Source organism: Elephas maximus, chromosome 19, assembly GCF_024166365.1.
Source record: "Elephas maximus indicus isolate mEleMax1 chromosome 19, mEleMax1 primary haplotype, whole genome shotgun sequence".
NCBI lineage: Eukaryota > Metazoa > Chordata > Mammalia > Proboscidea > Elephantidae > Elephas > Elephas maximus.
In genome coordinates this window covers 57,777,619-57,792,139 of record NC_064837.1, presented here as the reverse complement: position 1 = coordinate 57,792,139, position 14,521 = coordinate 57,777,619, and the positions used below count along the sequence as shown (strand labels likewise).

At 36.7% G+C, this 14,521-nt stretch overlaps 1 protein-coding gene across 13 annotated transcripts in view; it reads right to left on the bottom strand.

Moving 5' to 3' along the window:
* CEP112 (centrosomal protein 112) overlaps positions 1–14,521 on the bottom strand; it is a 470,205-nt gene that overhangs the window by 343,053 nt on the left and 112,631 nt on the right. For 12 of the 13 annotated variants that reach the window (XM_049859721.1, XM_049859713.1, XM_049859717.1 and 9 more), the window contains 4 exons: positions 9,287–9,441; positions 8,883–9,012; positions 5,530–5,622; positions 4,716–4,775 (listed from right to left, as the gene is read on the bottom strand). In XM_049859721.1, the coding sequence (XP_049715678.1) occupies positions 4,716–4,775; positions 5,530–5,622; positions 8,883–9,012; positions 9,287–9,441 (438 nt within the window). The remainder of the gene's footprint in view (positions 1–4,715; positions 4,776–5,529; positions 5,623–8,882; positions 9,013–9,286; positions 9,442–14,521) is intronic. The other variant, XM_049859720.1, reaches the window with a different exon arrangement.

The following is a 14,521-nucleotide window of genomic DNA, read 5'->3' as shown; positions in this document are numbered from 1 at the left end:
AATACAAGATTTATTACTCATCATCAGGGAATGAGTTGTTCTATAGAAGTGAATTTTTAAATAATTGAGATTTACCCCTTTCCAAAGTGGAAAAAGTTTTTTAAAAAGTAACCACTTTTGAGAAAAATCTACCTAAAATAATACGGTGATTATGAGTACAAGCCCTGGAGTCAGACCTCACGGGTCTGTATCGTACTCCATCCGTAACATTCTGTGCCTCAGCTGGCATCTCGGAAACTGGGGATCATAACAGTACACACATCAAAGCATCAAGGTGAATTCATAAGGTCCTTAGAACAATACTGGGAACATAATAATGTTCAATGAATGTTAAAAATTATTACTATTACCTTCTCAGGTCGAATACCCTAAACACAAACATTCTTTTGATAATACAAGGTCATTATGAACATCAAAAATCACACCATGCCACCACCTCGTAATTCCCTCACGTGGACTGCTGTCCTTCCTGACAACGGCCCCTGATGCTAAGCACTGAGTTCTTGCAATTGCTGTTTATCACTCACTCCTCAATCTTAACCTCTGTCAAGTTTTCAGCTGCTACTTCTTGAAGCTGGTCAGTGTGTAACCCAAACACCTTGACCTAGTTTACTGCTTCTAAAATGATCAGAAGTGTTTCTAACGCAGGAATGGAAGCCCCTGGGTGGGAGGGTGAAGGGATTCCATCTGAGTTCAGCACACAGGTATCAATACACAGACTTTGAACCTAGGCGTCCTTAAAGCTAGAGGCTGTTTCTCATTTATTTTTATATCCCCAGCACCCAGCACAATACCTGGCCCATGTTAGAATAGTCAATAAATGCTGTTCTGGGTTTACTGGGTTTTTTAACTGAATATACTTATTTTGTATACTTAAGGGCCTTTTTTTGATTATGTTTTCATTTTTAACTATATTCCAGACAGTTGTTGGTGACAGATAACTGAACATCAGGTAAATGAGAAATCACTGCATACGGATGTCGAAAAAGGGACTAGAGATGTAATACTCTATCAGGTTGGAAAAAAAAAAAAACTATTTATCTTTATATAAAAGAAAATTAAAGAAGACAACTTAGAAAGAGATAATGATATATACTGTCAAACTTCGCTTTTCAATGTACTAATGCTAGTGGGGAATAAGGCTTGAATTGATTTGCTCATAATCCTTTCCCTTGAATATACTGTTAACACCAAAAATGAATGTAAAAGTGATCAATAATAAAAATAAACACCAGCTACTCAAGGATATGCACGCATTCTCAAACACGAGAGTTTGCTGTATGTAACTGACTTAAGTAGCCATGAGCACATCTATTTGGTTCCAGCTCAAAGGCACCTAACAACAAGTGTATCTACTGAACACTTACCCACTGAACACTTAGTAAATACATATTTCTCTCTCTTAAGAGTCTCTCAGAAATTTAAGCAATCAAGAAATGAGATTCTGTCATATACGAGGAGACAGGTCCACTGTGGCAGGCATCATGGCATAGTAAAGAGAACTGAGCTGGTGCCACCCTGACATTGACTGGCTGTGTGACTCCCCCAGGTCTCTTACCCTCTCTAACCTCTGCCTCGCAAAAGGAAAAATATGAGGAACTGGGCTGCATGACTTTTATAAATCTTTTCACCGCACATGTTCATTTTTTCAAACTTCAATAAAGGTACATGTCTTTAAAAAGTAAGATCATGCCAGTAAGAAAAAAGCCACTTAATGAGTTAAGTTGAATAATATAACCCAATATAATATGTGTAAAGCTGTGGAAATGTTAAATTATTTTTAACCTAATTAAAAGAATTACATATGAATGCTAAACACTGGAAGAGCTATATTTTAGTGGTGTGGAATTCCATCAGACTTATATCTCATTTGTTTAACAGATATATCAGAATGATTCTAAGTAGGTATTTCAACTCTAGCATGTTTTAGGATATACATGCTTAACATCTGTCTCATGAACTTCTCTGGGCAAACAGCACCATCTCTGACTCTCTGGTGCCTGTTTAGAAAACAAGCAATAGGTTATTTGTAGGAGGCAGGTGTTTCCTTGCTAGTAAAATCATTTAGCCTAACCATTTCCTGATTGAACAGATTAGGACACTTCATCAAACAATGACATTGAGTTTTACTACCCATTATTTGTTTGATGTTGAAAGATCTTAAGAGCAGGCACTGGCCATGACAGATCAATAAAGGCCATTAGATAATGTGTGTGTGCTTAAATTAGGGACAGCATCTGATGCTAACTGCTTCTCCCACCTCAAAGACAAGCAAGAATGTTATGCTCCCGCCATGCTGCTTTCTTGTAGGCATGAGGAAATAATGTCATTCAGATGGCATTTCCTCCTCCTGAACAGATACTCACAACTAAGTTTTATACCAAAAGTTATTGAATGTGCACACCTGTAACAGTGTCTAACAAACAAAAAGCTCTATACATCCCATTTAGCTATCCAGTTACATAGTCTAGGGCTGTGTAAGATTTATGTCAGCTCTTTGAGCAGTCAAAAAGGATCTTCCCCCGGGGGGTACAAGACATCAAATCTTCAAGGCCTGAGATCACAGCAGGTTTAATAAAGGAAGAAGAACAGATGTCAATTTAAAAGGGGGAGATTATGGAATTAATTGTAAAACAAAAAGTGACATGCTGAGCAATATTTTCTTCCAGTATAAATAATGCTAGGAACACATGCGATATGCACCAATACACTTATTTTTCTTTTAAAGATTGCTATTATTTTAAACAAGTCTTGTTTACACTGAAAACAATTAACTCACTTTAACTAGTTACTTTATTAAAAAGCTAGGCCAAATGACAGCTCACGGAAAGGGAAAAGTCTTAGGTATGAGACCTAATGAAAAGAATCTGGGTCTGCTTCCTGAAGTGAAACAGAATAGGAACGGTCAGAAGGTGACCGGATAAAGATGCATGAGCTCTAACACTTCCTTTCTTGTGTGTTTCCATCAGAAGGAGGGATTGATAGCAAAAACTTCAGCTTACTCAGCGGCTGAGTACCCAGAAAAAGATAGTGGTAGCAGAAAGACTGTCTTTCTAGTTGTATCTCACTATCTAACAGTGCTCAGCAGGTCTTTAAAAAGTTTGGGAAGGGAGTGTGTTCATTTAAAAGTAGTCAGAGTGTGCTTTTCTCCTTGTCACCAGCCCCTCCGTCTGTCTCCAGGTACACAGATCCCATCTCTCAGGAAGAGAGCTGCCCACAAAGTATAACAGGGCAGGAGGCCAGGAAGGTGTGCCTTAATGGGTACAAAGCTAGAGATCTGCCCAGAGAATCAACAGTGGACTGGCAGGACACCCAGGGGATCCAGATGCCTTGTCCAGTGGGGAGCAAGGCTGATGACAGGCACGCTCTTCTTCTGGTAAGTAAAATATTTAGGAAGCTGCATGGCTCAACAGGACACACTGAAGATCTTTATCTCAATGAAAGTGATATTCTTTCCCTCCTCTTTGGATATCATTTTGTAGACATGAAATATATATAAGATCTTGCATGGAGCTGAATTAAAATTGCAGCAATAAGAAACCTATTATAATTTTAAAGAGCCCATATCCAGGTCAACACACCCAAAGAACCCAGTGCTGTAGAGTTGATTCCAACTCATAGCAACCCTACAGGACAGAGTAGAACTGCCCCATAGAGTTTCCAAGGAGTGCCTGGCAGATTCGAACGGCCAACCCTTTGGTTAGCAGCCGTAGCACTTAACCACTACGCCATCAGGTCAACACATGCCAACAGAAATACTCATTATTATAAATAACAAGGAACAGTCTTCTTCCTAGACATTAACGTTCTGGAGGCCAGATTCTATGTCCAATTAATCCTCAGCCCCCAGGCCCCCCAACCCAATACCTAGGATGATACCTTGCCCAATGTAGGCATTTAACTTCTGCTCAATGAACATGTGGATAGATAAGACGTGATATCAGAAAGTGTTTTGATAAAGTGGTTTTAATTTGTACGTATTTTCATTAGTTAAAGAGTTAACCTTTTTCTCATTTTCCATTATGTGTATATTTTACACATGGATTAATTTTGTAAATATTAGAACAGTGAATAATGACAAAAGCAGCAAAAAAAAAAAAAAAAACTTTGCTATTTCGACTACTTTTTCACTTTCCGTATGTCTTATAGCAAACAATTTCAAAACTGAAGTTTCAGAATCACAAATCCACTGGACTCTGCACTTTACTGTCTCAAGTGTTAAGAGGGGGTCAACAAAACCCAGGTTATTACTGGTAACAGGGGTACCAACACATGTCAGGAGAAATACTTTTCTAAATGACAAGACACAATTATTAATCAATTTTTGAAAGTAGTAGCCAATTTTTTCATTGTCTTACGTGCTTGTTAAATATTAAAAGTTCTTATTGCACCTGTGATACAAGAGAAGACAAAATAGTCCCACCGGTTGTATCATATTTTTGAACTGGCAGAAAGAAATACAAGTTCAGTCTTATAAGAGGTTTATAACAATGCTCCTCATTAAATGGCGTGTACCAGTGGTTGCTTTTAATACTGATATAATTAATAATTAAACCATAGAAGCTGTTTATGAACATGAAAAATAAGTACAATTTGATTACTAGCTAGCTGAAATTGAAGGATTAGAACGTATGGCTTTATAAAAAGCAGCCCCCATTATCAATTGTCTCATTTGCTATTTTAAATCTTTTATAGCATCCCATAAAGCATATTACCTTTTTTTCACAGGTGCGTTTTAAATGACTTTTTTCCATTTGAAATTTATTTTCTTGATCCTGTAAATGAAAAATGTCTGTTTTCATTATAACTAAAATTAATACTAAAAATTAATACTAGAGTTAATAAAATCAGTAATCTAATGAAATCAATCTACTTTTTGTTTGTTTTTTGTTTTTTTTTTTAATGAAATCAATCTACTTGATGACAAAGTTTATTTCAAATTTTGCATATTATTACCGGAGCCCCATCTGCCCAATTTTGTAACCCACAAGTAGAAAGATGAGCAGCTTTGTATTATAAGGCATAAAATCATAGTTTTAAGATGTTACTACTCTCAAAAGTACCTACTTCTCAGTGGAACAGAAGCTGTCTCACCCTTAGGATTAGGAGATTACTTTAAAATGACCAATTGAGTCAATATGGAAATGCCAGATTTGAAGTTGTATCATAAACCAGTTTCCGGTACTTTATGACCACAAGAAGAAAGGAAGGATGTAAAAGACAGGGCAAGAGTGAGAGGGAGAGACAGATGATGAAAATGGTTAGTCAGTAATTTAAAAGAGGGAAAATCATTCTATACTATATTGAGATGGGATTCATTTTTAAAACTAATTCAAAAAATATTAAAATTAAAATTATTCTTTATTCTCCATATCCAATAGCATCTACCTTTGTCAGTTAAAAAAATTGAGATGAAAATGATGCAATAAAAGAATCAGAAATGAAATTAACTCTCATCTATACATATAAATCAAGAAAAGGAAAGGGGAGTTTTGTCATTGTTCTTCTGTGTAAAAATACATAATTCACCTTTAGTTGTTGCATTCTTTGATGTTCTGATTCCTGTAACTGCTCTTTTAATAAACAGACGGTCTGTTCTAATTCTCCAATCAAACCAGATGCCTAGAGAGATTTCCAGAAGAATACAAAGCAGAATATTGATTTTTGTACCACCCTATAACTTCTGGTAGAATAAATTTAACTTTTCTCCTGAGAGTTCAATTAGAATTAAAATTCTCTATAAATCTGAATTAAAAAATGTTTTTCAAGAAAACTACAGAAGTTAATCTTTTAAAGTAGAAATATAAATAAAATTCTACATAGTACTTAATGCTATGAAAACATAACACCGATGGAAAAGTAATAGGTTTACAGAAAATTGTTCAAATTTTAACTTTAAAACTAAATCCAGTAGATCCTGAGGAGAGCAAATGGTCTGCAGCCTGGCCTACAAGGGAAAGCTGTAGGAGCTGAGGAGAGGTCTGGCCCATAAATCCCCAGCTACTGAACTCAGCAGGACAGCAAAGCTGCATTGCATTGGACATGCTCAGCAGGACATACAGAAATAGCTGAATTCTTTTTTTTTTTTAATGTGCGTTAGGTGAAACTTTACAGCACAAACTAGTTTCTCATTCAAAAATGTATATAAAAACTGTTTTGTGACATTGGTTGCAGTCTCCACAGTGTGCCAGCACTTTCCCCCTTTCTCTTTCCACCCCAGGTTCCCTGTGTCCATCTGTCCAGTTTTACTGTCCTTTCCTGCCTTCTTGTCTTGGCTTTTGGGCAGCTGTTGCCCATTTGGTCTCGTAGACTGGATTGAACTAAGAAACATGTTCCTCAGGTGTGTTATTGTTTGTTTTATAGGCCTGACTAATCTTTGACTGAAAGGTGGACTTTGGAAGTGACTTTAGTTCTGAGTTAGCAGACTGTCTGGGGACCGTGGTCTCGAAAGTTCCTCCAGTCTGTAAGATCAGTAAGTCTGGTCTTTTTTGTGTGAATTTGAATTTTGTTTTACATTTCTCTCCCACTTTCTCATGTCTCTGTTCTGATGCCTGTCAGAGCCATCAGTAGTGGTAGTCCAGGCACCACCTAGTTCTTCTGGGCTCAGGTTGGTGGAGGCTGTGGTTCATGTGGTCCATTAGTCCTTTGGAATAATATTTTCCCATGTCTTCAGTTTCCTTCATTCTCCTTTGCTCGGATGGGATGGGACTAATGAGTGTATCTTAGATGGCAGCTCGCAAGCTTTTAAGATGCCAGACACTACTCATGAAAGTAGGATGTAGAACATTTTCTTTACCAACTATGTTATGCCAATTGACCTGGATTTCCTCTGAAACTATGGTCCCCAGCCCTCAGCTCAATCCCTCAAGGTGTCTGGATTGTCCAGGAAAATTCTGTGACTTTGCCTTGGTCAAGTTGTGCTGACTTCCCCTATATTATATGTTGTCTTTCCCTTCACCAAAGTTCACATTTGCCTACTATCTAGTTAGTGATTTCCCTCCCCACTCTTGCTCCCCCTTCATGACCATCAAAGATTGTTTTTTTCTGTGTGTAAACCTTTTCTTGGGTTTTTATAGTAGTGGTATCATACAATATTTGTCCTTTTGTGATTGACTTATTTCACACAGCACAATGCCCTCCAGATTCATGCACATTGTGAGATGTTTTGCGGATCCAAGGAATAGTTGAATTCTTGTTGCAACTTGGAATACCAGTGAATGATAAAGACGGTACAGGTTGGTCTCCTCTTCCTATTGCTGCTCCTGCTGGCCAGGATGAGATTATAAAAGCCTTTCTGGGAAAAAGTGCTCAAGTGAATGCTGTCAATCAAAATGGCTATACTCCCCTGCATTATGCAGTTTCCAAAAACAGGCATGAGATTGCTGTCCTGTTACTAGACAGTGTGGCTAATACAGGTGCCGAGGACCATTTTGAGGCTACAGCAATTCACCAGGCAGCAGCCAAGGACATTTAGCCTGTGATGAGGAGAGAGTGGAAGACTCAGAGCTGCTGATGTCCCAAGGAGCAAGTATTTACACTGAGAATAAAGAAGAAAAGACACCCTGCGAGTGACCAAAGGTGGCCTAGATTTAATACTAAAGAGAATGGTGGAAGGTTAAACAGCTTAGGTTTATTCTTTGTGTGTTTTGTGGTTTTCCCCAGTGTCCTGAACACAAATGTACTTGTGCACAAGACATCATCTATGAAGGATGTTTTCTCACCTTCAAAGTCTTATAAACATGCTGAATATTGTTCCTGCTGAGATATTTGTTCTAAGCTTACGACTTGCTTTCCAGGCATTGAATAACTGTTGAAATTGTTCTACTGTTTGTTGTATGTTATTTTATACTGAATTTTGGTTAACTGTAAACGACTGATTCTGTGGCTGTTGTGAGTCTTCAGCACCCTCCACGCACCCTCTTATCTGCCCCCCTCCCCAAGGCAGAATAACACCCACAGCACCAGGCCAATTATCCTGCCAAATATTTCTAGATGGATTCTAGAATGTTCCCCCATAAGGTGAAACACAATCTAACTTGTTTTTCAAGCTCACTCAGGTCTATGCCAAAATTTTCTATTTTTTCAACCGTAGGGTTTAATTTATTTTTATTATAGGAGGAACACATATATTTTTGTGGACCAGATTTTAAGTTATCCCAGTTTGGCATTCATAAACACTAAAATAAAATAATTTTTAAAGAATTCACTGGAATATTTAATTCATAAAATATCAAGTAATTGACTATCTTAGGATTGTAGATACTGGATTCACTTTGGAGAAAGTTTCAGTCATGTGACACAAAAGTGTGTGGGTACAGGGGAGGATCCTGTGAGCTCATACATGCGTGTGTGACACCAAGAAAACTAAAGCAGATTTAAGACATTACATAATAATGCATATAGTTACTCCATGTAATGTATTATTAACACAATTGAGAATTTTCTCAGAATTATGTTTCCTGCTTTAAGAACTTTGGTATGTGAAATAGTTAACTTTTTCTGGTAGGATTTAGTTTATAAAATATTTATGTTGTACTCTCTCTCTATATATACATATATGCTGTTAATCAAAAGGTCAGCAGTTCAAATCTACTCCTTGGAAACCCTATAGGGCAGTTGTACTCTGTCCTATAGAGTTACTATGAGTCAAAATCGACTCGACAGCAATGGGTTTTTGTGTTTTATGTACATATATCACACATTTAGTATTTTAAATATTATAAATGCCAATAGAAATTTTTGAAGTTTCAGATATTTCAAGAAAAAGGCAAAGGACAGACTAATTTCACCTGTCAAACAGCTTCTACCTGGCCATCTATGGTGCAATGCTGAGTAAGTCAATAACTACTGTGGGTAGGGGTATCTACCAGCATATACAATACCTTAGAAGCTGAAAGAGCATGTTCCTGTTTCAGAAGGTTTATATCAGCATCAAATTTGGTTTGTAATAGTTTCATGTTTTGCTCATAATCATTTATCAGGTGATCTTTCTCTTTATGCAGTGTATTGCGCCTAAAATCAGTAAGAAAATAAAACAGACTTCCATTATTTTTAGAATCAGTCTCCAAAAGAGACTATTTTTAGTCAACCAAATTCAAATACACTCTTTCAGTATATCAAATAATAATCCATATTTTTATTAAATTCTCAACATGATGCTTCTTAGTTAAAAAAAAAAAAAAAAAAGATGAGTAGATTGGAAACTTCCCAAGGTCAAATACACAAGGAATGTATAGAGTCACCATCAGTACCATATAGCCACGCCTGATATGACTTCAGACAATACCTTGCCTTTACTTCTTGTAATTCATTGCATGTTATCTGGTAACATCTCTCCAGTTCCATTTTTTCCTGAATTAATTTCTGCCTCTGTACATTACTGTTCTCAGCTTCTCCAGTCAGCTGCTGGACACGGGCCTCCAGTTCTTTGACCATCTGGTTCTAAAAGAAGAGACAGTTGTTAAAAAAGCCTCTGACTTTATAACATTTCTGTATTCTTAAGTAGCCTGAAGAAAATACGCAGCCACCTGAGATAGGACTGAAAAAAGGAAATGCACCATAAACTGTACCGGTAAAAATCAAATCAAACCTCTAAATTAACCAAGTCTTAAAAAATATCAAGAATATTTTCTACCATAAAAGTAACACCTTCATGGCTATATACTTTTAGTCATTATTCATTCCACGAATATTTACTGAGTCTGGTACTATTCCTGGGTTTAGGAACATAGCAGTGAATAAGACAAAGCCCCTGTCCTCAACAAGGTTACATTCTGTGATGCCTCTTGTTTAGGTTTGTTAGGTGAATTCTCAACAGCATTCCTTCTTCTTCTTTTAAAGTCTGGAAATTTTCTTAAATTGTAAAAGCAACACAGTAACATTTTAAAAAGACAATCCATGACCCCAATATTTTAACACAGTAACTACTATCACTTAAATGTACAGAAACATTTTGTTACATGGTTGCAGTGTTAATGTACCAATTTTTCAATCTTTCTTTATTTCCTTTTACCATTTTATCAAAAGCACTTCTCCACTTTCCAGTCTTCAAAATTATCACTTCACTAAGTCATTTCCCTATTTTTTTTTAATGAACTTATTTCGAAATTTTCACCTTTATAGGACTGCGAAGGAGTCCTGGTGGCACAGTGGTTAAGCACTTGGCTGCTAACCAAAAGGTTGCTAGTTTGAACCTACCAGCCGCTCCACTGGACAAAGATGTGACAGTTTGCTTCCATAAAGATTTACAGCGTTGGAAACACTATGGGGCAGCTCTATTCTGTCCTATAAGGTCGCTATGAGTCAGAATCAACTCAACAGCAATAGGTTTGGTTTTTGGTTATAGGATTGCAATTTGAAACCTGGATAATTAAGGTTTATAACCTTTTAGGTACTCCATCTAAAATTAGGATAAGTAAACATTAGTAACAAAATTTGATTTTGGTTCTAACAATTAAAACCAACCTAACAATCAGTAAGTGTGTGAATAATTGCGAAAGATTAGTATGATGTTTCAACTACCCTTTCATATTCTAAGACAAACATTAAAAATAAGATTTCAAAATTAAATAATATTACAGCCCTGACATCCTATTTTCATTTCATCTTTTCTTCATTACAACACTGATTAGACATATAGTTTAAATTTTGGTACAACAGCTTGAAAATCTGTAAAATGGAGATAATCACATCTAACTTAAAAGCAGAGTATATAGATCAACTTTTGAAAACACATACAGTTCCTGGCTCAGGGCCTGACACCTCTCAGATGCTCAGATTTCCTCTCCATGCCACCTATTCACTTTGCTTCTTCTTAGACTCTTATCAGATACATGGTTTCCAAAGGTACTCTCCCAATAAGTAGCTTCTCTTTTCACATTTTTTATAAACTCTTTTGATGAACAATAAGGAGCCCTGGTGGTACCGTGGTTAAAGTGCTCAGCTGCTAACTGAAAGTCAGCAGTTCGAACCCACCAGCCACTCTGCAGGACAAAGATGTGACAGTCTGCTTCCATAAAGATTTACAGCCTAGAAACCCTATGGGACCACGATGACTCGGAATCAACGACAGCAGTGGGTTTGGTCTTTTTATTTTTTCGATTTGATGAACAGAAAGTTCTAAATTTTTATGAGGTCCCATTTATTTATTTGCCTTTTGCTGTTTATGCTTTTGTTATTATATTAGATAACCCAATATTAAAAGCTAGGCCCGACAGCACTGCCACTGCATTTTTTTCTAAGAGTTTTATTGTTTTAGTTTGCACACTTAGGTTCACTTTGCTGCTTATCAATGATTCCTCTGCTTTAAAATTTCCTTTCAGGAGATAGTTTTAATTTCCTAATATATAATCTAAATTTTCCACATTTCCTAAATATTCATTGACTGGAAGAAACAGAGAAGAATACATGTCTTACATTCCAGTTTTAAGTGGTGGAATAAAGATGATTTGAATCCTTCCTTTTCTTAGAAATTACCGAAAGAAGATAAGAAGTATAGAAACAGAATCGCAAACTCCATCTTAATAAATCCTGGCAGGGGAACTTCTACCTTTGGTTGTGATGAAGTAGCTTGCAGCAGACCACACTCCCATTGAGAACAACTAAAAAAACCCAGAAAGATCTAAAAACATCCCATTGAAGGCACTGGAGAGCTTCCTAGCCAGGCAGGACTTAAAAAGGGGCCAGAGAAAGTAACCTCAGAGAGATAAGTCAACATTCTGGAAGTTTTTACCCTTGAGGAATTTTCTAATTCTTGGAGGATGAGGAGAGTAGGGAAATCAGAGCAAGGGGTTGCCAAGGCAGCTAGGACATGAAGATTCAAGATCCCAAAAGAAGGGATACCTAGAGACGTGAGCACCACACAATTTTTTCTCCTAAAAAACTTACCAAATTCTTCATGTGACAGAGCAGGAGCCCAACAAACCAAGAAAGAGGCCTCGGAGAAGCAGAGCAGAGTTTTCAGCAGTATCACCATATTCCAAAGTCAAAAACTGGAGATTCTTCAAAGAGGTGGGCCCCTAGTAAAATCAGTGTTTGCCATTGCTTCCCTATCCCTTAGCAGATAGTCAAAGATTATATCCCCTGAAAGAAAGAGTCCCTTAACAAATAAGTCAAAGAATGCACATGTATAATATTGGCTTTATATATAAAGCAGACATACATACACTATTGGTTACGGTATATCTGAGGCTTATCAAATGGGCTAAGCCAGTCCAGCAGGTACTGTCTGTGAGGCCTGAACATGCAATTAGGAAGGCCTGGGGCTGTGCCAAATAGAATAGACACCAGAAGGAAGACAAAGATTTGAAGTCAAGAAAAAGATTCATTTATAGTAGAGAAACAGAATAGTAGTCAACCAAGCTGGAAGGACAAAGTAAAAGAGGAATGAGAGTAAAAGAAGAAGAAAATAAGTGAATTATAAGCAGGTTAAAAACAAAACAAAAATACTAGGACCGTTCTGATACTGAAGCCTCAAACAATGAGCACCTTGCCAAGACGTAGCTAGTATTAGAAGCTGGCGTGCTTTCTTGTTCAGGAACACTATTAAAATCAGCCCTACTATGCGGTAAGCATTATATAACATGAAAATTACCATCTGCATTAAAACTATATTTATTGAACAAAAACTTTTGTATATACTGATACCAACTTTCTGACTCAGGAAGCAAAATATATGATGTTAGTTATTCATTTTATTATTTATTTTAAAAGCATTTTCTGAACACTCACTATGTTTTACACACAATTCTAGGGAAAAAGTAAATAAAAGAAATTTAAAATTTATAATGTCAAGGGAAAGACTACACACATATATGAACTATCTTAAGAACAACAATATTTAGCTAAAAATAATGGTCTTCTTAAGAACAGAAATTGCTGAGAGTATACAAAACAGCAAAGGCCTCAATATGGGGCAAAAATTATTCAGGAAAAAGACCCTGAAATAGAATCATGTTTTGCAACAGTGTAGAGGGAGGATTCAGTGGTACAAAACAACAAGATCGGGGAAAGAACAAGCAACTATAAGGAATGATAAACAAATTACCTTGGGTGCAGAGCAAAGGCCATAATGGGAACTCAAAGGTGGCATTCGAAAGGCTAGTTTGGAGTTCTTGAATGGACATGGCTTGTAAGCAGAAATTACAAAAGGCATTAGATTAGGAATTCAAGTTCTTGATCATGGGGAAATTGGATAAACTGCACTCATGAGATATGGAGCAAGAGGAGACAGGGACAACAACCGACAGGTCACTGGAAGAGTCCAAGAATGAGGCAACAATGGCCTGGATTCAGCTGGTAGCTGTGGAAACAGAAGGTAAGAGAACAGATCCAAAAAAATAATCAAAGAAGAGCCTGATTCAGTAAAATACTGAATAAAGAAAGATGAGAAGTAACAAAAATAAAAGATCTTCTAGGTTCAAAATCTACTGTGAGATATGTATGTATGTATATACACACACAAACACACACACAGATGTTTCCAGTTGTCATCTGTCTTTTCATTTTCTTCTTTTTTATTTAGTTACTGTTTTATTCTGTTTACTTTTGATTTGGCTTGGGTATTATTCCACTGTTTACTTTATGGAACTATTTAGGCCTAATACAATACAAGGTCTGTGCAATATGAACTTAATTAAATGAGCCTGTCTGTTCATGGGCAAGGTATGAGAGGAGAGAAGGAAAACATGCCCAAAGTTATTTGCTAGAGGGAGGGTGGGCAAAGACTTCAAAAGCCTAAAATGGCAGTAAGCCAGGATGTCTCAAGAATCATTTGGTATCTATCTTTTGTAGAGTGACCCAGTGAAGAACATTGCTGCAAAAGTGACTTGGATCTGGAGGGGGGATGGGAGGATAGAGAGAGTTGGAAGCTGGCAAAATTGTCACGAAAGGAGAGACTGGAAGGGCTGACTCATTAGGGGGAGAGCAAGTGGGAGTACGGAGTAAGATGTATATAAACTTATATGTGACAGACTGACTTGATTTGTAAACGTTCACTTGAAGCTCAATAGAAATTAATAATAAAAAAAAAAAGTGACTTGGATATTCCAGGCAGTTGAATCCCAACATGTATAAATGTGAAATACTGGGTTGGAATGAAATATTTCACAAATATACTTAGTGTCAGTTGAATAAAATGACAAAAGTGTTTTACATTTTTATAGCCCTTATCTCAGCCTGTCACTTTCACTGAGGACATTTCAACCCCCGAACTAAGTATAATTCATCTGCTCTTTCATTTAATGCTTCTAACAATCATGATTTGGATATCCGATATCCTTGAAACATTTTTTAATGCAATAAATCTACGTTAGCTTTTTGGGAAACAAAAATCTAGTGTGCCAAAGAATGATGATATAAATTGGGAATTAAGAGAAGGTTTGAGAAAAGATACTATTTGGATAGGGAATATCATAGACATGATTTTCAACAAGTCTTAAGTAAAATAAAATATCCTACAGGCAACTGGTTACAAAACCTACAGAGAATATAACAAATCAGGACTAGAGGGAGGTTCAACATA